We start from the raw sequence: 23,170 nt of genomic DNA on the forward strand, positions 1-23,170 counted from the left end.
CCGAGATGACATCTGCCTTGTCTTGGGCTCTGGAGTCTGTGGTGGCTTTAGGGAAGGGACGATCAAGCAGAGGAGAGCACTTCCAGGCTCTTTGTATCCACCCAAGAATGGCTGTGGGAGAGAGGACGCATTGGCAGGGGGAAAAGATATCCATAGGATACACAAGAATCTCAGCGTTAAGCCAGTGAATTGGGAATTTTCCCACAGAAAACACTCAGCACAGTGATACAGTGATATTCAAGGATTCTTGAGAGTTTTGCATTGCAGATCTACCTCCAGGAACAGAGACATCACATTAGAGATCCATCACATTAGAGACCCAGTCATGAAAGAGATGACATTTTGTCAGCATCCCTTCATTTTGTCAGTGGTGATATATAAATAATTTGGCCACCTGTAATGCATGAACATCTCCCAATCAGAACTTTTATTGTATGGGCACCAACCAATCAGAATGGCTACTTTATGGGGATCAGCCAATGAGAACAGATAACCAGCACAGCTCCACGTTGTGTCAGGAAGTAACCCTCACTTTGGCTGTTGGTTTATAGGAGGCGGTCCCAGGGTGGGGGCAGAATGAGCTCTAAGCTCCTAAGAGTATTTTACTCGTCACGGTGCTGGAAGATGTCTGCCATTCACTGGGTTCGTAGCAGGAGGAAGAGCCTCGTCCCGAATCGGCACCTCCCCCTCAGCAGCTTGAAGGAATTCATTCAAATCTTGGCACTTTGTAAAAGTCAGATTCAGCTTTGGCAATGGCATGATTTGGCATGGGGTGGTCAGGGCGGTCACTACATATTAACCAGCGAGAAATCTACGCAGACCAGCTCTGAGTCGGCCAACCTCGCAGGCTGGCTAAGTTGCGCGTGAAGAGGTGGGGTGGGCGGGAAGGTCACTGAGATCCCCTTCGTGAAAAGGGAGGAGGCGGCCATTGCGTTCCCAATACCAGCTCCCGGCTGGCTTTGGATGGGGCAGGCGCACAGGAGTCTCAGACAAACAGGGCGGAAGATGGGATCGCGTGTCGCAGGGTCTCCTGGTCCCCTCCCTGGGAAAGGCAGGCTCCAAAGCACAGAATTCTTACACTGCCGCCTTCGTGGAGAAAGCCAAGACAGCAGCCGGAGGGTTTGCTCTTATCAGGCACCACAGGGCTCATCTGCAGCTCCTCCCAGGCGTTTGTGGCACCTGAGGTCCATTGCCTAGAGGCGTCATCCACGTGTGATTCTTGTGAGGATGAGAACAAGCCGGACAAGGAAGCAGGCTATGAGGAGCCCGGATATCAGCCCTGGAATTTATTCTCATGTTTAACCCATTGATCGCTGATTGACCCGATTTTTAGCCTCTTATCTCATGGATGATATGCAGTAATGCCCCTCCTTATTAAGCGCACATAAATAAAATCTGAGTATGGTTTAAGACGATAAAATCCTTCTAAACGCCCCGGAAGAATGGAAACTCTGTTCATTGGATTAGCAGTCCGGAGTGTTGAGAAAAACATGTGATGCAGCTTTTCCTTAGCAACTTCACGGAATTCACTTAAACTTGAAACATTCAAAAGTCAAATTCGACTTTGGGACCTGGGAATCTCAATTCCTTCTCTTGCAATACAGCAGCGGGCCCCGCGGCTCCCGTGTCACCTGTTTGAGGGGCGGTGCTGGCAAAGCTGAAGACGGGCGTCAGCCAAGTGCAGGGTGGAGGCCTGAGGAAGCCTCCCCTATACCAGCGTCACGTTCCTGACCTTCCAGGGACCGGCCGCGTGAACGGAAAGCTGCGGCCGACTCTCGGAGCGGGGCCAGTGCGGATCCGGATCCTGGAAACCAAAGGAAAACCACGGATGCGTCAGTGGCCATCACAGCCGAATGCGCACTGGAGAAGGGAACTGCACCCATCAGCCACGACAGAGGAGCCGACGCGTTGAACCGCGCCTCTCCTTCCTTCCATTGTTCGCAGTCACACACACTCCAAATGTTTTCCAATCAGGCTCCAACAAGTAATCCCATTCGAAGAATCCAACCATTGTGTTTACGAATGCAAATGTCTACAAAGAGGCACCGTTTTATTTCCTCTCTCATTTTTCTTACAGAAGTTCTAGCTTCGCTATGAACATATAAAGAATTACTAAACTTCTTTAAATAACACACATTTCTATTCAAGGGAAGGGATAGCATCAAAGAACTGACTTGAAATAGATCACCCATCTGGCTGCTTTGGCATACGGGAGCTGGCTCCCAGCAGGAGGGAGCGTGGTGTTGCCATGACCATTCAGAAATATGATGCCAGACCAACCCCTGAGCCTGCAGGCAGAGCCAAGGCCCCTGTTACCCTTGTCCTCAGCTCTTTGCGCCAGCCCTGAGGATGCCAGCCCAGACGTCCGGGCACGGTACCTGCATTTAACATCTTAAGTAATGTCGCGGGGCACAATCAATTATTTACCTTGCTGCGGCATGTTAGTGCGTCTTGCGGGTAGAATCGTTCTTGCTGTGGTTTTAATTTATTGACTCCCAGTAACACGAGGGAGCCCAGGCGGCTGATGTCCCGTTTCAGCGAATGCTGCAGAAATGTGGGCCTTTACTGTGCGTAGGCTCAACATTGGGGCCACCGCTTTCTTTTGTTTGCACTGCTGGATTGCACACATGCCTTGCAGTTCACAAATGGGCTGCTGTTTTCTGAACTCATCAAGAGTTTAATTCTGTTTCTCTCCATAGAGGGAGTGATGGCTGATGAAGCCTCCACCCAGCTTTCAAATTTTTCATTTGCTCCCCGCCCCAAAACACAAAAAGGGCAAAATTCCTAAAACCGCCAGAATAAATGACTGACAGCGAGTTCAGACATAGCAAGAGAGGGGGAAAGGAGGACCACTTGTTTTAAATATTCCAGGTGCAAAATGCGTGCAAAGTCCATGGCCTCACAGAAAATGAAGGAACTGGCCTCTCCCATGAACTGTAATTTTTTAATAAAAGTTTTCAGTTTTATTTAGTGGTTGTGTCCCAACATGTTTCAATTGCAGTTGGTTGCACTTGATTTAACTCTTCTTATTCAGAAAACAATGCCAGTGTTAAGGTTAGGACTAAGGTTAGGGTTAGGGTTAGGGTTAGGGTTAGGGTTAGGGTTAGGGTTAGGTTTAGGCTTAGGGTTGGGGTTGGGGTTAGGGTTAGGGTTAGGGTTAGGGTTAGGATTGGGGTTAGGGTTAGGAGTTAGAGTTAGGGTTTAGGGTTAAGGTTAGGATTGGGGTTAGGGGTTAGGGGTTAGGGTTAGAGTTAGGGTTAGGGGTTAGGGGTTATGGTTAGGGTTCATTGTATTTAGCATTAGGGTTTAGGGTTAGTGTCAGGATTGGGGTTAGGGTTTAGGGTTAGGGTTAGGGTTAGAGTTAGAGATTAGGGTTAGGGTTAGGGTTAGGGTTTAGGATTTAGGGTTAGGGTTAGGGCTAGGGTTAGTGTTAGGATTGGGGTTAAGGTTTAGGGTTAGGGTTAGGGTTAGGGGTTCGGATTAGGATTGAGGTTAGGGTTAGGGTTAGGGCTTAGGATTAGGGCTTAGAGTTAGGGTTAGGGTTACAGTTACAGTTACGGATAGGGGTTAGGGTTAGGGTTAAGGTGGGGTTAGAGTTTAGCATTAGCATTTAGGGTAAGGGTTAGGGTTAGGATTGGGGTTAGGGTTAAGATTAGGGGTTACGTTTATGGTTAGGGTTGGGGTTAGGGTTAGGGTTTCAGTTACAGTTAAGGTTAGGGGTTAGGGTTAGGGTTTAGAGTTTAAGGTTAGTGCTAGGGTACTGTAACAGTAAATTTAGCAATAATATATGTAATTGATTTTTTAAAGAACTGCCCTGGCTTTATATCTGGGGATCTTAGAGTTCATGGAAAGTGGGATTGATGCTGAGTCTATGGAGTGGGACTTTAACCCAGGGATTTAGACACCAGCATCCCACACTGCAGCGCCTGAGCCCACCACCGGCTCTGGCTCTGGCTCCCAACTCCAGCTTCCTGTCGATGCAGACGCTAGGAAGAATGGTGATTGCCGGGTCCCTGCCACCCACACTGGAGACTTGGACTGAGTTCTTGGCTCCCAGCTGCTGGTCCAGCCACGGCAGCTGAGGGCACTTGGGGAATGAATCAGCAGAAAGGAGATCTCGGTCTGCCTCTGTCTCTGTGTCTCTGTGTCTCTCAAATAAATAAATAAAAAAAAAGAAGAAAAACTTGGCTGCAAACATTTTGAAATGTGTGCCTACAGGGATTCTTCAAAAATTCACAAAAATGCATATTACAAAACAATACTGCATGGATTTCAAAGAAATTTTGCACAAAAAATAAAATATTTTAAATTCATTTTCTGCACAGACATTCTGAAGTACCCTCATTCATCAGCTTTGAAAGATCAATCTCCTTCTTCCTCCTGGTCCTCGCTGCGACTCAGTGCCTGACCGCGTGTCTCTGCCACTCGACATCTCATTGCTCTCCCTGCTCCCGAATGCAGCGTGGCTTAGGGCTGCAGCGGCACTGCGGTGACCACGGACCGGGGAGTCTGTGGGTGCCAAGACCTTGCATTCGGCATTGAGTCAGCACCCGAGGCCTGCCTGGCAGCGAGCTAGGTGCTGCGGGGCTGTGAGGTGCAGCAGTGAGGCAGCCCCGGGAACTCAGCGCTCTCCCTTGGAAGCAACGCTGGCCACGTCTGTCGCGCTTTCACGCTGGGGCACACAAACACTCGCCTCAAAGACATCACCGGGGGCACGGGTGATCAGTTCTTTGGTCCCAAAGACTCTCATTCAGAAAGTCTGGAAGCAGCCAAGAAGTTTGCATTTTACAAGCACCCAGAGCACTGTGGGTAGCCTGCTGAGGGTCACAGACACAGGTGTTCGTGGGCGCTGGGTGCAGGCCCACGTTCAGAATGCATTCTCTGGGGAAACAGGGACCCGGGATTCACAAGTCCCCATCGCTGCCAAGTGGTGGCAGGAGTGAGTGCTCAGGAAAGACCGCGCCAAGGGAGGGGCGTTCAGGCGGCAGTGAGCAAGGGCCAGGGCTGCAGGCACCTGGGGACCAGGTGCTCCGAGACCTGTGACGGCTCCCCACTGCATCAACCCAGCACCATCGATAGATCTGACCCCCGGCAGCCACCATCAACCATGGCTTCAGACCACGGCAGCCACCATCCTTTGGTACAGCCCTCCACCCCCGGCCTGTGCCCTTTCACATTGTCCCTGACACCAGCCCTCACTCTCCTGGTGGCTTCCAGCATCCAGGCAAAGGGGCAGAAAGGGCTGAGAAGTGAGTTTCCCTGCCTTGTCCCACCTCCAGGCCAGCGTGGGCCTCCGGGATCAGGACCACCATCCAGGGACAAAGGGATGGAAGGACAGAGCCAGCACTGTGGCATAGCAGGTAAAGCCAACGTTTGCAGTACTGGCATCCCATATGGGCACTGGTTTGAGTCCTGGCTGTCCCACTTCCAATCCAGCTCTCTGCTGTGGCCTGGGAAAGCAGTGGAAGATGGCCCAAGTCCTTGGGCCCCTGCACCTGCGTGGGAGACCTGGAAGAAGCTCCTGGCTCCTGGCTTCGGATCCGCGCAGCTCTGGCCGTTGCAGCCACCTGGGGAGTGAAGCAAGGGATGGAAGACCTCTCTCTCTCTCTCTCTCTCTCTCTCTCTCTCTCTCTCCCTCCCCTCTCTCTGTGTAACTCTGACTTTCAGATAAATAGAGGCAGGTGCAGCAGCAAATGAGGAGTTTCTGCCCCTCCTGAAAATTAGAACGCCAGGCTGTGTTTCAGTGCCTGGTAGGCGTGGGCTGCCGTCACAGCTGGGTGTGGGGGTCAGGATGAAGGCGTGTGTGCGGAGACTCACAGCCGGCTCCTGGAACCCAGGGAGCAGCCCACAAACACTCCTGCTCCCCACGCTGTCCACAGCCCTAAGCTGGAGTGCACACAGCCTCGGGCGCTCTGGGGCTGCACTTCCCTTATTCACAGGAGAGTCACCAGGGCTCCAGGCAGATGTGGCCTGAGCAGACATCAGCAGCCCTGGGAGGAGTCCACATCGAAGGGCCGGTCACCAAGAACACTTCGGGACGTGGAGCAAATCTTAATTGCTGTGCGTCCATGGGGCGGAACAAAATGAGGAAGGAGGCGACGCAGCATTTGGAGGCCCGCTGTACCGTGCACAATGCCCATCACCGTCATGCTGCAAGGCACCTTGCAATCCTTACGCCGAAACACACGCTAGAACCGCACCTGGTCATTCCCAAGTGCAGAAATGGTCAGACGCGTCCCCATCCCTTCCGACCCAGGAGGCCGAGAGATGGGGACCAAGAATGGGAGCCTCCCAGTGGCTTCATGGGTGACGCCAACACACCTGGGCTACAAGAAAACAGGGGACCGTGGAGAAAACCAAAGGCCCCAGGCCACAGAGGAGGGAGGTGGAAACTGGGAGTGGGATTATTTCACTTTTGGCAGTGACTGGGAGAGCAAGGTTATTCTTAGGTCATGACACCCACCTAGGCCTGCCTAACAATACCTCTCGCCTGAGCTGGACTGCCACTCACAGCAAAGGTGTGTGGCTGGGTGAGAAAGCACTCATCATCACACCTTGCTGTGACAGTGACAATGCCGGGCATTGCCCACATCCCCCACCTTAACGAATCACTGTTCCCTGAGCCCGAGGGAACCCCGGGCTACATGGTGCCCGGGCTACACGGTGCGCAGTCAACAGTCAGCCGGTAAACTTGACCTTCAGAAACACCGAAGATGAGCAGACCACTAGCAGAGGCACCAAGCAAGCAGGCTGCCCGACCAGGATCATCCATTAGCACACAGCCTGGGCGTTAATGGCTGTGGTACCCGCTGTGTCCCCACGGGGAGGCCATTTATCGAACTCAACTAGCCCCACAGCCGCCAAAATCGGGAAGGGCATTTGCAGCGGGCTGCCTTGCCGCTGGGGACCGCTCGGTTTAATCTGCAGGCTTCCGAGTCTGAGCACAGCGAGGGTTTCTACGGAACGGTGCGCTCTGTGGTCAGCAGTCCTGAACCGCAACAAGCCGGCCAGCGAGGCAGGAGCCCCTCGAGCCAACAGCTCTGGGCCTGAGAGGTTTGCACGCACGGAAACTGCCCGCAGCAGCCTGGGGCCCTGTGACATATTGGAGCCACACTGAGACAGGCAGAGAGAGGACAAAGGACTGAGCTTTCTCTCTAGGGCTGTCAGCGAGCAGGTTCAGGGCTGAATGGAGGGAGGCTTTGAGGACACAGGAGAGCCCTGCGGATGGCTCTCACTGGCCCGCACAGCAAGAGCTCCCACCACACTCCGGGCCGGGTTGCAGGGCCCAGTCTCCGGGAAGTTCTTAGAAGGAACCAGCGTGCTGTGGGTCAGCTTGACCTTCAGCAAGCTGCAGCTTGGCCACACCAGCAGCTCTCAAATGGCCAGCTGACCGCATACAGGGTTCTGTCCACTTGGGATCATGGAACACAGAAGGGAATGGTCATGTCCCATCCTGCTCACTTCCTACTCTCAGAGCTTTCTGGGAACACAGCCCATGGTGCACCTTGCATCCAGGTTTTGCAACTGGTCGACCCAGGCGGAGCCGATGCCTGGGCCCAGGCCTGCAAAGTCACCCTTCGCTCACCATCAAAGACGGGCCTCTTCAGAAGAGCTTGTAGAAAGATCCGGCAAGTTGCTGACTGCTGGTCGGTTCCCAGCCCGGGCAAAGACCCTCCACCTTCCTGGACGCCTGGCCGGTTTATTAAGGAGCTTCCTGCTCTCTCCTGAAATGCGTGACTCCACCAAGAAGCCTCGCAAGCCTTTGACACACACCAGTGTGCCTCCGCGGTCACTCTCTCCACCTGTTCCACTGGCTCTGTGTTTCAACAGCAGAAATCTCTTAAATTTCCCTCCCTGTGGATTTTCCATGCATGCACTTGGAGCTTCACGAAGCATCGCTCAGAGCCCCCCGAGGTGCCATTCTCATTCCTGTCTACAGAGGCACCCAGCGTGCCCCTGGCCCTCGTCTGTGCCGAGGGCGTTTCGAAGGGAATTCTCCGGCAAGAATCGGCTGAGTCTCCTCCCCGCCGCCCCAGAGCCACGCACCGGGCTCGTCTCCTGCAAACACAGCCACAGAGCCGTGGGTGCTTCAGTGGGAAGAACCGAGAACCTGTCCAGTTTTTAGTCAATCCCTCTGGCTCCAAACGACATGCACCGGAAGATCCAGGGGCCTCGGAGAGCGGCCTTAGCGGGAGGAAGTCCTCCTCTCCGCTTCCCTGCCACCCAGCCCGACAAAGAGCCAGAACTCAGGCCAGTCGTGCCACAGACTTGCGTGTGTCTTCCCGCCTGGCGAACTGCGCTGCCGCCGATCACATCCTGGAGGTTTTCCCCGTGCACGGCTGGGCTTCGGTCAGGGCTCGCGTCCTCCCTGAACGCCCAAAAGGCTTGCATCACCGCCAAGACAGACGCGTTCCGCGGACTCCAACCACAGCCACGGGAGGGACAGGACGGCCCGGGGCGACCCAAAAACTCCAGCAGTCCCCCAGACCAAGAGCGAAAGATGCAGCGTTGCAAAGACACCTGTGGGCGCTGAGGCCTCTGAGGGACAGCAGCTCCTGCACACAGCCTCCGGCCCAGCGCTGCCAGGAAGCAGGTCTGGGAGGCTGGCTTCTCCGAAAGCCACCCGGGGAGAGCTGCCTTGCTTAGCCAGGACTCCACTGCGGAGTCGCAGGTGACGCCTCTCATTCAACACTGGATTTGCACAGGTCACGGAAGGGAGTTGGTCATGTAGGTCTCGCCTCATACAATTTTTGGGGGCACATGGAAAGTTCACTCCCAGATGGCAGGCAAGGCTGACTGTGCAGGGCGCTCACACACTCTGCGAGGGGACAGCACCCCCACCCCACCCACCCAGCGCTGCACGGCGGCTCAGCACGGCTGCAGCCCCTGCCTCTCCCTGCGCCTCCAGGTGCACGTCCCACATCCCCCTGCGGGTGTCTACCACACCCCTAAGGTCAACAGGCTCCAAGTTCAGCGTCTGATCCCCTACCCCCACTGCCTCCCCACCGCGGTGGGTGGCACCTCCAGCCTCCCGGGGCTTCCTCAGTCACCCAGAAGTCCTCCCTCACCCCTCCATTTCTACTCCTGACAGAATTTTCCAGCTCCCCAGCTCACGGGCTTAGATCCTCTACAAAGACCCCTGCTCCTCAAACCCAGCACCCAGCACCCTGCTGCAAGCCAGCGGCCCCCCTGGGCCCCAGGGTAGACAGATGTCCCAGGAGAACAGAGCAGGCTCACGTCCTGGGAGAGCCTGGCTCCCAGAGCACCCAAGGTGAATTATCTCCGCATTGCTCATTATCGCACCGGCTCAGACTGCAGACAGAAACTCGGCCCCAAGCGGGCCCCAGCCTCCTCCCGGGTCTGCAGCCTCTTGCAGGAGGACACAGACCAGGTCTCGGCCCCGCCTCTCCACATGGACGAGAGCCGCGGCTCCGTTCCATCACGCAAGCACCGCACACACACGGGACTGCTTAAAGGGTGGGGAAAGTGGTGGTGGTACATCACCTGAGGATGGTGACCGCTGCTCCAAGGCTCCGGCACCTGGACTTCCCCGGACCTGGGAGGGCGCGAGGCAGCCCCTGCAACGGAGGAAAATGCCAGAGTGAGCGGTGCCAGACACAGCTGCCTCTCACCGAGACACGCGCTGGCCTCTGGGTACCGCTCCTGGCGGAAAGGGAGCCTTAAGCATAGATGGATTTTTTTAATTCCCTTGAGAGCATATAATCTGGAAAATTTTCAGAAGACTGACTCAACATCAGTTCCTCTCGACGCACAAGCGTCTTCCAGAGACAAAAGAATCCTTAGCTAAAAGAGGTGGAGGGGTTCGCTCTGGGCCATCCTTTTGGTCAAGATACAAACGAATAGATATTCACTCGTGGAAATCTGAAGTCATTTTGTCAGTGGAAAGCAGCCATGCTTCGTGGGAGTGTGAAAGCCCACGATGCAGAACGCATGTGGCATGATCGGATCAGAAGAGTGGGACCGTTGGGGGCAGAGTCCCCGGAAGGCTCCCCAGGTAGGGCTGACTGGCTACAAACCTCCCAGGGAACCTTTGTGCCAGTACCCTGTGCGGGCCGAGTGCTGCATTCACCCTGTTCCAAAGGTAACCAACAGCCCCACCCCGCACCCACCTACAAGTCCGACGGCTGGGATGTTGCCTTCAGAGATCCCCACCAACCAGGACTCTGGAGGAAAATGAGAGCCTACAGAGACAGAGACTTTTTTTTTTTTTTTTTGACAGGCAGAGTGGACAGTGGGAGAGAGAGAGAGACAGAGAGAAAGGTCTTCCTTTGCAGTTGGTTCACCCTCCAATGGCCGCCGCGGCCGGCGCACCGCGCTGATCCGATGGCAGGAGCCAGGAGCCAGGCAGGAGCTTCTCCTGGTCTCCCATGGGGTGCAGGGCCCAAGCACCTGGGCCGTCCTCCACTGCACTCCCTGGCCACAGCAGAGAGCTGGCCTGGAAGAGGGGCAACCGGGACAGAATCCGGCGCCCCGACCGGGACTAGAACCGGGTGTGCCGGCACCGCTAGGCGGAGGATTAGCCTAGTGAGCTGCGGCGCCGGCCGAGACAGAGATTTTCAAAGGGGCCTTATGCTGCAGCCGACACCAGCTCCCTGGTCAGTGGAATGGGAACAGGTATCCTGCTGGCAACACGTGGGGGCTGGGAGTCATCTGCAGCCGGCTGAAAAGCCTCCCACACAATGGAAAGTCTTGAAAGAAAGAAAAAAGCGGGGAGGACAGAAACACAGAAAGTATTTTGCAAAACCATTGTGTCCACTTCGTTTTACTTTAAGCTTTAGACAAATAAGTAGCTTCTTTTTCTTACTATTAAGCTAATCAAAATATTCCTCATTCTCAAACTTCTCCTTCTACGAAGTCATCCAGGAGGTACTGACCCCTCCCAGCTGGGGACCCGTCAGCCAGCCTTTCTCCCAACCCCACCCTCCCCTCCCGGCATCACCCCACCTGCAGTCCTGGGTTCATCTGAACTGTATCCACGGTTTTCACTGCCACTCTTTAAGTTCGGCTCAGAAGTTTCTTTGTTTGTCTTGGCCTGTACGGATTTCCTGGAAGGAGAGCAGTTCAGAAAAGCCAAGTGTGAGTCGGCAGCGGGGACTCCGTCCTCAGGGTCGCCCTCCGAGCACTCTGACGCCCTGAGCTTCCTACAGGAAGTCCACAGCTCAGTCACTGGCCTCGGAGGAGCAGGTGCGACAGACTGTGTGCTCCCATATTCCCACTATGGGGAGAGAGGAAACTCAGTCACCACAGGACGTGGCCACCACCCCCAGGGGGTACTCCGCTCTCAGAAACCATCACCTAAATCAAGTAGACTTAGCAACTATTAAAAAAAAAAAAAAAAAAAAAAAACAACTTGGCAACTACGACCCCCAGGCCAAATCCTGCCCACCACCTGTTTTTATAAATAAAGTTTTATTGGCACACAGCCACACCTGTTGCCTTCCATAGTCTCTACGAATGCTTGCATGTTATAACGGCAGAGTTGGGACGTTGTGACAATTCCCTCTGGCTGGCAAAAATGGGAGTATGTATTTGGTGGGCCCTCCACAGAAAAAGTGGGGCAAGCCCTGAAATAAAGTGAAGCCTGGTGCAGCTTTCTAGGGGGAGGAAGTCTGGCGATGGATAGCCGAGGGTTTAAACTCCGCCTCTAAGAATTGCTTCTCAGGACATAGTCAAGGGTCTGTGCCAAGACGGGGTTGAAACAAAGTCCACTCGCAAGATGATTATAAGAGCAAAAGTGCCCAGCGTCAGGGGACTCACGGAAGCGGTAGTGGCCATCCGTGACGTGGACTTGCCTGTCACCTGTTAGAGTTGTGGGAACGCTGGTGGAAGGGACACCGGTACACCTCGGGAAACTGAGGCAGCCTTGTCCGGAGCTGACCGCACACAGTCGCTACCTGACACGGACCCGACAGAGCACAGAACAGGAAGCAAAAGGTGCAAAGATGAGCACACTCAGCCATCATGTTCATCCCGGCCGCCATCTGGAAACTATCCCCACCCCCACCTAGAGCAGCAGCAAGAAAAACGGCACCAGGCTCAGAATGCAACGCTGTCATGACGCCACCTCAGGGGCACCCCACAGCACAGCATGGCGGGTCGCACCGCGGGGAGCCCCAGAGGAGGCAGGCGCGGCGCGAGTGGGTGTGTGTGTGCACCTGGGACAGGACCGCAGTTCCAGCAAGCAAACCTGATCTCCGGGCGCAGGCGGACGGTGCCACGGGGATGTCTCCTGCCGGGAGGCGGGCCAGCAGTGATTCATCAGGGGCCCAGCGGAGCTTCCTAGGAGCTCAGGATGTCCCAGGGCCACACGGTGGCGGGCACCACCCTGTGTACACCAATCTACCACACACCCAAGATTTGGGCACGTTTCTGTACTGACATGCCACTGAAAACGTCAGCAAAGAAGCAAAGCAAACACGTGATGGGCCAGTGTCTAACCAGCAGGGTGCCAGGTGAGAAGAGCCAGCCCTGACGTCATGTTCACGGGCACAACATACGTGTGTGTGTTTCTGTGTGTCTGTCTGGGAACCCGTGTGCACGTAAATGCATACCCGTTTGGATGGCAATAATGAGCTTTGGAGAATAGTTCTGTGATGATTTTAATAATATTTCTTGGCTGGCGCCGCAGCTCACTAAGCTAATCCTCCGTCTTGCGGTGCCGGCACACCGGGTTCTAGTCCCGGTCAGGGTGCTCGATTCTGTCCCGGTTGCCCCTCTTCCAGGCCAGCTCTCTGCTGTGGCACCAGAAGGCAGTGGAGGATGGCCCAAGTGCTTGGGCCCTGTACCCCATGGGAGACCAGGAGAAGCACCTGGCTCCTGCTTTTGGATCAGCGAGGTACGCCGGCCGCAGCACGCTGGTCTCAGCGGCCACTGGGGGGTGAACCAACAGCAAAAGGAAGACCTTTCTCTCTGTCTCTCTCTCTCACTGTCCACTCTGCCTGTCAAAAAAAATTTTTTTAAATAAAAAATTTTTTAATTAAAAAAATAATACTTCTTGTCTCTGCATTGAATTTTTCCCTTCCATACATACACATAGCTAAAAGGATGTGTATTATCTGTGTGCACACAAAGTCCTTGATGGGCTGGGGTAGCACTACTGACACAGTGGAAGTAGACAAGGCAAGCCCGTGAGCCAGCCCCCTCTACCCCGAGGCCTCAGGCAGTCTGCCCCAAGTGCAAAGTCTGCACAGACAGCAGGGCGGGGCCCTGAGCAAGACTGCCCCGTCACAGTCCCAGCCCTCCAACCGTCTGCACCAGAGCCATGTGGCCATCGCATACTTGGCTTCTCATGTCAGTTTCCTGAGCTACAAAATGTTTGAACAGCCTCAATCGTTGTCGATATTAAGGAAGGCAAAACCCTCTACGAATCTCAGAACTTGCCGCACACGGTGTTCAGCACTCAGTAAACACAGCCGGTACTCAATATTCATAGTTGGTTCCCATCGTACACACTTAGCCCTCTGCACCCAACAGCCACACAGCCACCGCTTCAACGGTACTGCTGGAGAGAAACTGCAGCTGTACTGAGCACGAGCGGACCCTGTTTCTTGTCATTATCCCCTAAACGATACAGCAGACCCTGTTTCTTGTCGCTATCCCCTAAACCATACAGCAGCATGGCTGTTTGCATGGCATGCATGCTGCAGGAGGCTGCAAGTGACGCAGAGGGGGTTGGAAGCACACAGGAGGGGGTAGTGGGCTCTATGCAGATACTACTTTGGCATCCTTGGCTGTTGGAACCCACGGGGGTCCTGGGACCACTCCCCCGTGGATACCCAGGGATGACGGGCTGTATGATCATCACCGGGAACCCAGTGACCAAGGTTACCACTCCCCTGTCGTCCTCCACCTGTTACCCAGAAGACCTGTGGGTTGCTTTGACCCAGAGACCAGAAATGCAAGATGCTGGCACGGTCCACCACGGTGAACCAGAGAACCAGGCCACGTTGCCGACGGCAACAGGAACCAAGACAACGCCCCCCAAGGGTCCAGGCCCACACAGGGGCGGGGGGCTGTGTTTTCAGGCTGCTCCTGGAGTTGTCTGCAGAGTGCGGCCCCTGGTGGACACAGCGAGAACAGGTGGTGTCTGTCGCATGGTGACCACAGCAGGGGGTGCAGCCAGGAGGGGTTTAGAAACCGCAGGCCTTAAGGAGTTTACAAGACCTAATAAAATGCTGGGTACCCCCCCAGGACAACGCTGCCCTCCGGAAGCCCTCCCCTTCCTGCACTTCATGACCATGTAAGTCCTGCACGCACACTGCCGACTGTACGTCATCGCAAGCCCTTGACACCGTCGCCTTACAAGTGCCTGCAGCTCGTTCAGGCCAGCCTAGGAATGGGAGGAACTGCTCAGAGAGGGTTTCCCTGCCGCTGTGGCTGAGCAAGCGCCAAACACTGCCGAGTCTGTCCGCAGGCGCGGGCGGGGCTCCCTATTCACCACTGCCCCAGAAATGCCAGCCGGCCTCTCTGGCTGTTCCTAGCAGGTGGGACCGCAGACACGGTGCACAGCGCCCTCTTGTGGAAAGACTTGCAAATGCTGTCCGTGGTGAGCTGGAGCAGGTGAGACACAACAGAGACCCACCTGGTTCACCCTGCAATCAGCCGGCCCTGGTCAGTCAGGCTTGGTGCCTGTGCTATTCAGGGCGCTCTATTTTCAGTACTTAACCCTGAGTGACATAAATCCTAACATCCCACAGCAGTGTGTGTATTGTTTGCTTTGCTTTGCGTGCTGAGAAAACCAATGCAATTTCCAACTTACCTTATTTCACTTTGATAACTGGATTCTGCAGAGGAAGAAAAAGAGACAAAATCACACGAGGGCAATCCAGACACCACGACACATCTTCTACAAATAAAATGGCACTGACTCCAATAGCCCTCGGGCTGCTATTTGACCCAATCATTGTATTAAGTTGCCCCACAACAAGTCATCCAAGGGCTTCCAGACATAACCAAAGCACAATGCCCTATTAGCTATCAGGAAAGTTGATAATCCTTGGTACTCGACATACGTGGGTATCCAGTCAATACTCAGTGAGTGCTGAGTTCAAAGAGATAAGGAAGAGAGAGTCCCACTTACCCAGGCACCACTGCCACTGGTGCAGAATTCACAGTGCAAAGCGTTAGCTCAAGTCGTTGCTGCAACAGCCCCAGAGGCTGGCATTCCTGGCCGCACAGTTTAACACACTACACACTGTCTCGTGAGCAGTACTGTGGTGCTGAGAATCAGTCTCAATCCATAGGCACCGGCTACACCCAGGCACACAGCTGTGCCCTCCCCACCATGCAACTGACAGTGTCCAGGGCCAGCTGGAATGTGAAGATGGCACAGCAAGCCCCCAGCGTCTGTCTCCAGAGCCTGTGACCATCAACATGGCTCCCTGCCCTGGCCCTGGACACACCCCGCTCTCCTGAGGTCTGAAAAATGCCCATGTCCCTTACTTTGTAGGTCCGGCCACTCCCTCTCTGCTCTGATCACATCTGCCCATTGACACCCGTGGCCGTGCACAGAGGGCTGCCTGCCAGGTCTCCCTCCCCCAGGGCCCTCCGGGGAGTGGCTGTGCTCCCGTGGTGGGGGCAGGGGATGGGAGGGGTGGCCCCAGTCGCTTCCCTCCTTCCTCCTGCTCTCTGCCTGTCTCAGGCCAGAGGCCAGGCTGAGCGCGCCCTCAGCCATTCCCAGCAAGTCCCCAGTTCACCAGGCAGAGCACCAAGACTTCCTCCAGGTACCAGGAAAGAACCCTGTGAGGCCGGCCGTCTCCCATCAGCCTCCTCACGAGGCCAGCATGAGAGCTGTGGGAAGCAGGACCGAGTCGCTGGTGCTGAGCCCTAGCAAGGACAAACAGGGAACAGGGGCCAGGGCAGGGGTTAAGCTGCTGCCTACAACACAAGCGTGCCAGACCCGAGCACCGGCTCACATGCCAGCTCCTCAGCTCCCGATCCAGCTCCCTGCTAATGCACCTGGGAAGAAGCGGAGGGTGGCCCAAGGAACTGGGCCCCTGCACCCACGTGGGAGACCTGGATGGAGCTCCAGACCTCCTGGCTCCCGCCTGGCCCAGCCCTGGCTCCTGTGTTCATCTGGGCAGTGATCAGTAGATGGGAGATAAATCTCTCTCCATCTCTCTCTCTCTCACACACACTCTGCCTACCTTTACATATAAATAAAGTTTAGCAGTTATGGAGGAGGGACCTCACTCGCATGTGCCTGAACGCAAGGACACTCGCAAAGTCTCTCCCAGAGCCTCCACAGAGGCTGCCCCAGCGTACACAGCAAACACTTTGGCCACGAGGTTGCCCGGCAGCTGCCAGTGCACCCTCGCAGCCAAGGGCAATTGTTTCAAACAACCCCCGTCGCCCTCCTTGTCTGGCCTTTAACCCTGCCTCGTCCTCCGTGAGCCCACGCGGTGGGGGCTACCGCACCTACACTCCCCCTGCAAAGCTGCCCCTGGGCGAACCTAAGTTGCCTTTGGAGAATCTCTCTCTGCTTGGGACGACGCCAGGCTGGGGAAGAAAACCCCCAAGGGGAACAGATTCCTCCAGTGACTCCGAAGGCACAGGAGGGCTCTACGTTGCGCTCTCTTACAGCGGCAGCCACTCAACAGCTCAGTGACAACCCAGAGTGTTCCACTGGAGTGCGCCCCCTGGCGTGCGGGGTGATTTGCAGTGAAAAATCCCCATCTGATCTGGGTCAACAGGAGTCTAACACGGCTCCATTTCTGCTTGTCAGGGACTACAGGTGTTGCACACAAGTAATCTTCCAATCACAGATCAGATCGACAGTGGCGCTAAGTCCAGACCATGAACCTCATTAAGGCGTGTTTGACATGGAAGATTATATTTATAAAGCTTTATTTATTTATTTGAAAGGCAGAGCTACAGAGAGGCAGAGGCGGGGGAGAGGGGCTTTCCGTCTGCTGGTTCACTCCCCAAATGGCCACAATGGCCAGAGCTGGGCCAATCTGAAGTCAGGAGCCTGGAGCTTCTTCCAGGTCTCCCACATAGGTACAGGGGCCCAAGCACTTGGGCCATTCTCTGCTGCTTTCCCAGGCCATTAGCAGAGAGCTGGACAGGAAGTGCAGCAACCAGGACTAGAACCGGTGCCCATATGGGATGTCAGTGCCGCCGTCAGAGGCTCTACCCACTACACCACAGTGCCGGGCCCAACATGGAAAATTCTTGAAAACAGCAGTCCTGTGTGGAAGAGCCCTGTGCCTGACACCCAACTTGTCCGTCACGTGGCAGTTAGCGTTCATAAATGAAAAGTGAGTGTCAGCTGACGCGCAGCCTGGCAGCAAACCACCGCTCTCAAGAAGAAAAGTGTGACCCAGGAAACACTCGAATAGGAGCGGGTGACGCTTTCACAAGAGAAAGAAAGACACAAGCACACACCCTGTGCCTGGATGTCCTGGGCCATCCACGTGACCAAGCACACTCTGGCTTCGGAAGTCACAAACCCCAAACTCTATGACGAGCCCTCCCCAAGACTGAGGACTGCATCCCGCTCCTGACCCCAAACCCCAGGCGAGGCCGCTGCTCTCCTACAAATGGGATGTCTCGGAAGACTTCAGGGCAAACACTTGTGTGGGGGGCCGGCTCTGTGGCGTAGCAGGCTAAGCCTCCACCTGTGGCACCGCCATTTCATATGGGCGCCGGTTCGAGTCCCAGCTATTCCACTTCTGATTCAGCTCCCTGCTGTGGCCTAGGAAAGCAGTGGAAGATGGCCCAAGTGCTTGGGCCCCTGCACCTGCATGGGAGACCTGGAGGGAGCTCCAGGCTCCTGGCTTCAGTTTGGCACAGCTCTGGCCATTGTAGCCATTTGGGGAGTGAACCAGCAGATGGAAGACCTCTCTCCCTCTCTCCTTCTGTAACTCTCTCTCTCAAATAAAATCTTAAAAAAAAAAAACACTTGTTTAGTGACTCGTATAATTTGCACTACTTTTTAGGCAAAGCCCACAGTTTTCTTTCCACCACTACAGGAGCATCCACCTACAAAGGGGAGATTTAAACTCCTCCTGTGCTCCGAAGGGCAGTTCCTGTTCTAGAAATGACACAGGATGACAGCCACACACCCCGGCATAGTTATGAAAGTCAGAAGACGTCACTTCTCCCCCTTGTCGCGCATGTGAACATCTTGATCTTCCTGGGGGGTGTGGAGGGGGGGAACAGGACCCAAAGGAACCACCTCCTTCCTCGGAACGTCCTCTCTCCGGGGCGGGCCGGTCTGGCCGAGCGAGCGGCTGAGAGCCCACATCCCAGAGTGCCCGAGCTGCAGGCCAGCTGTCCTCCCGATTCCAGCTTCCTGAGGGTGCACACCGGGAGGCTGCGGTGACGGCTCACGAAGCTCCTGGGTCCCGTGACGGAGTTCCCGGCCCAGCCCTGCCTGCTGCGGGCGTCTGGGCAGTGAGCGAGCAGATGGGAGCTCACAAGCACTCAGCTCGCTCGCTCTCTGCCTCTCAAAACACAGTAAAATAATCCATTAAAAATTCCTTTAAAAAAGAATTCCCTTCCTTATGCATTTCCTATGGCTCATTTAAGGACTCTAAAGACCAACGCACCTGTTGTTTGGGGTGTTTTGTTCATTTGTGATGACAATGGTCTTCCCCAGCTATATGAAGGCATGCCTGACAAAGCCGTGTATATATATATGCGCAATGTGCTGATCTGATAAACGTACGTATTGTGAAGTGACTCCTCTAAACTAATTAATATACCTAACACTTCCACCGCTTCGTATCTTGCCCATTTTGGCCAGAACACATAACATCTGTTTCCTTGATAATTTGCGATGCATCATTCTCAACGACAGTCACCGTGTTGCACAACAGGTCTCCAGCGCTCACTCCTCCTGGCCAAGTGAAACTTCGCCCCCTTCAGCCAACGCCTCCCCTGCTGCCCCCGCTTCAGTCTCTGTAGATTGCGCCTGAGATCGCCCAGCTGTCCTGTCTCTCTGCTTGCTTATCTCTCTCAGCACAACACCTCCTGGATTCCTCCCTGTGGCTGCCCATGGCACAGTCTCTTTCTTATGGCCAAATGGCATTCCTGTATTCGGGTACACGTGACCGTTCTTTACCCATTCGGCCTTTGATGGACGTTTCTGTCGGTTTCATACGTTGTTTGTTGTGAATGATTCTGCAAGGGAGGCGTGAGAGCAGCTCTCTCTCCGACATCCTGACTTCTTTCTGGGAAGTACATCCGGAAGAGGGATCGCCGGATCATAGGGTACTTCCATTTTTAAATTTCTTGAGGAACCTCCATACTGTTTTCCATAATGGCCACATACCTTATAACATAATATGCAATTCATATTCCTATCAAATGTGTACACATTTCTCTGCATTCTCATCACTAGTTGCTGTCCTTTGTCTTTTTGATAATAATCATCCCAGCAAGTGTGAAGTGAAATCTCAACATGGTTAATGTACAAAGGAGCTTCAGAAGTTCATAAAAATGGAATTAAAAGATAATTTTACTTTAGTGAAAACTTTGTTGAAATCCATGCATTCCGAGTGACCTTCTAAAAGTCCATGAAAATTAATATTATGAAAGAAAACTATGTAAAGATCTTTATATTTTCTGCCCCCAAATCAACTTGTCTTTTAATTCCATTTCCCGCAAATGTTTGAGGTACCCTCATATCTTGTGAAAAATTGATGAGCTATTAATTTAAGCGCTTGTACCAAAGATTCAAAAACCACATAGAAATGTATATGAACAAAAATATTACCTTTTTTTTCTTTCCCGGAGACACAACAGCAGCAGAATATTATAATCAGAACAATGATCAGGATCAAAAGCAGTGACAGTGACACAGCAAGCAGAACTATGGCCCAGGTAGGCAGGGACGTGCCTGGCTTATCAATACTGCCTATAAGGTCGAAAGGAGGAAATGTTTTAGTGTCACAGATTCTGTTACATGACAAATTATTTGCCTTGCGATGGCCGACTTCCCTTCACATGTTCAAGTATCCGGCACTCCACAGTTCCGCCCACGGCAATACTCGCGGCCCCCAGCAAATGCGTGCGTGGTCCCTCGCCCTAGCATCAGTTGGTCAACACCTCTGACGTTCCTGAGAAGCAGCTAAGACTGGGCAGGTATGACAGCCCCCTAAGTGCTGTGCTGGGTGTGGCTTGTCTCCCAGAGTGCCTGTCCTGGAGGCTTGGTCCCCAAAGCGGTGGTGTTAGCAAGTAATGGCATCTTCGGTAGAGGGAGCTTCACTAAGAGGCGGGGCCCAGCAGAAGGTGGGTGGGTCGCTGAGAGCCCCACCCACCCACCCAAGAAGGGGTTAGTGCACTTCCTGGCAGCCCAGTTAATTCCTGCAGATGTGAATTCCTATAGAAGACTCCCGCTGGCTTCCTGTCTCACTGTGTGACCCTCTTCCAGGAGAATCTGCCCACCCTCCGGGAGGTGCGGGCTGCGCTGAGAGAAGCTGGCGCCCTGCACTTGCACCTCCAGAGCTGTGAGCTAACCTCTTCCCTCTGCGTCCTCCCCGCCCCTGGGTACAGCAACAGAAAACACAGAGACCCCAAGGCTTCGCACTAAGACACCTTCGCCTCGCTCTGGTCCCTCGACTTAGCCCAGGGACAGCCTCTGAGACACAGGAGTGGGAGACTGGCATGTGCCGCTCGCTTCCTTGTCCCCATCCACTGAGAGCCCGGAGCCCGAAGCAAATAGGGCAAATTAAGGGAGGGTCACTTCTAAAGGCCCTCGGGGCGTGGCTCTGGCACAGCCCCCACCCCCATCCCTAGCTCCAGCACAGGATCTGTTGCCCGCCCTCTCTCTCTGCTTTTCCCTCCAGCAGCCACCTCGTTGGTGCCGTCCTCCCACTCATACTTGATCCAGTAGTCATGGAGACGCAGGAGCAGGCGGGAAATTAAAGGAAAGTAGAAAAGGAGAGAATGAGAGAAAATTTCAGTCTGACTTTTTGCTGCTGTGTCTTAGAGCTCTCCAGTACTGGCTTCATGTGCGCATCCACACTCAAGCTTCAGTTAACTGAAATAACGCACAACGAAGCATCCAGGCATGGCCACCATACCTAGTGCTCAATTGCCAGGATTTAAATGTTGCCACCACCATCATCACCATCACCACCATCACCATCACCACCACCATCACCACCACCACCATCACCATCATCATCACCACCACCACCACCACCACCACCATCACCACCACTATCACCATCACCACCATCACTATCATCATCACCACCATCACCATCACCACCACCATCATCACCACCACCATCATCACCACCACCATCACCACCACCATCACCACCACCACCACCACCACCATCACCATCATCATCACCACCATCACCATCACTACCATCACCATCACCATCATCACCACCACAATCATTACCATCATCACCGCCACCATCACCACCACCACCATCATCACCACCACAATCATCACCATCATCACCACCATCACCATCATCACTATCACCATCACCATCATCACCATCATCACCATCACCATCATCATGACCCCACATGGGTGGCAGTGCCCCAGCCGATAGCACGCATTAGCTGCATAGATTCCCAGGACAGCCCTCACTCAGCATTTTGCTGTGATCTCAAGCCAAGCCACATTTAAGTGGATCCGTTTAACTGTGAAGCGCCATTCACCAAGCCTGTCACCCAACGCTGAGTGCTTGTCGGCATCTGGGTGTGAATATGTGTGCTGTTTTGTTAGGTGCTAGTGGCTAGAAAAATGGAAAGGGAGGCTAGTATCATGGTGTGGTGGGCAAAGCCACCACCTGCACGCTGGCATCCCATGTGAGTCCCGGCTGCTCCGCTTCCAATCCAGCTCCCTGTTAAGGTGCCTGGGAAAGCAGCAGAAAGTGGCCCAAGTGCTTGGGTCCCTGCACCCACTAAGGAGACCCAGATGAGGCTCCAGGCTCCTGGTCCAGCCCTAGCCATTGCAGTCATCTGGGAGTGAACCAGCAGATGAAAGATCTCTCTCTCTCTCTCTCTCGCTCTGTGTGTGTGTGTGTGTGTGTCTTCCTCTCTCTATCTGTAATGTTGCCTTTCAAATAAATGAATAAATCATAGAACAAAAAGAAAAGATGAAAACAGCAGATTGCCTCAGAAGAGCGTAGGACGAACATTGAAATCAGTGTCTGCCCAGCAGTTTGGAATTAGAGGTCAGAATAGAAAAGCAGCTCTTATATGTTCTTTCTTCGGTTTTCCTTGAAACCTGACCTGCCAGCTACGATTTCGAATGCAAATGCTCAGAATGAGCTGTGGGAATGCCTACAATCGTCAACCACCCGGATGCTGGCTCACGGGTGAGGAATCGCCTGCGGAATGAGCCTCAGGCTTGTCTGAAAGCAGGCGCTGAAATCCAGGGAGCTCTGCTTTGAAACATTTTATCAGGTAAAAAGGTATTTGTCTTTTGCCCTTGATGCAGAGTTTCTTGGCACTACCTGAGATGGTTTTTAAGTTTTCCTTCTAAGGCTTTAAGAAATGAACAATAATTCTGACATTTTTTAACATGTCACACGCAATGCCATCTCAAATATTTATAAAATCAGCTGCTGTTGCTTGTAATTCTTCTAATGTATCTGTGACTGTCTAAACTGGACATAGTTCCCTAAGATCCGAGATGATATCTTATTTTTCCTAGACCCCAAGAACATGGCACATGTGAGGCAGGACAGATGGATGGGTGGGTGGACAGATTAAGAGGCTGGATTGCCTCTGACTACGTGGACGAGGGAAGCCTGTGCACCATCTGCAGCTGAAACAGGCCTAGACCTCACCTTTCTCCACTATTAAGATGCCCAGAGCAGGTGCGTAGCATCCAGAAAACCAAACTACTTTCCTCATGCCGTCTACCTCCACATCACCTGCTATCTTTCTGAGATGAGCTGGGGTGGATAGAGACAGGGAAGGGTTTCCTAGAAGAAAGGTAAAAAGAGAAAGGTCTCAGGACCACACGTACGCTTCCCATGTCACAACTCACTGGACGTGAACCCTAATGCAGTCCAGTCCCTCACACCCAGGCAGCAAGCTCAGCCCCTTGTGCCCAGAGAATCAGGAATGCGTTTGCACCTGCAGCGACCAGAGTCAGGGTGTGGGATAGACTGCCCGTGACGCTAGGGCAGGTGCACGGTGGCCCACGTTTTGAGAACCTCTGTGGTGC

General features: G+C 53.9%; 1 protein-coding gene across 4 annotated transcripts in view; it reads right to left on the reverse strand.

Annotated features, from left to right (window-relative positions):
- Nucleotides 1-400: 400 nt before the first annotated feature.
- The window catches only part of IGSF5 (immunoglobulin superfamily member 5), a 46,704-nt gene continuing 23,934 nt past the window's right edge, over nt 401-23,170 (reverse strand). Inside the window, exons 5-11 of one of the 4 annotated variants that reach the window (XM_070073150.1) lie at nt 22,788-22,925; nt 19,742-19,882; nt 14,780-14,804; nt 10,966-11,066; nt 10,131-10,202; nt 9,505-9,578; nt 401-1,804 (exon numbers count right to left, since the gene is read on the reverse strand). In XM_070073150.1, coding sequence (XP_069929251.1) covers nt 1,709-1,804; nt 9,505-9,578; nt 10,131-10,202; nt 10,966-11,066; nt 14,780-14,804; nt 19,742-19,882; nt 22,788-22,925 — 647 coding nt within the window. In that variant the 3' untranslated portion in view covers nt 401-1,708. The remainder of the gene's footprint in view (nt 1,805-9,504; nt 9,579-10,130; nt 10,203-10,965; nt 11,067-14,779; nt 14,805-19,741; nt 19,883-22,787; nt 22,926-23,170) is intronic. The other 3 variants (XM_051838013.2, XM_070073151.1, XM_070073152.1) reach the window with 3 other exon arrangements.

Source organism: Oryctolagus cuniculus, chromosome 4, assembly GCF_964237555.1.
Source record: "Oryctolagus cuniculus chromosome 4, mOryCun1.1, whole genome shotgun sequence".
Lineage (NCBI taxonomy): Eukaryota > Metazoa > Chordata > Mammalia > Lagomorpha > Leporidae > Oryctolagus > Oryctolagus cuniculus.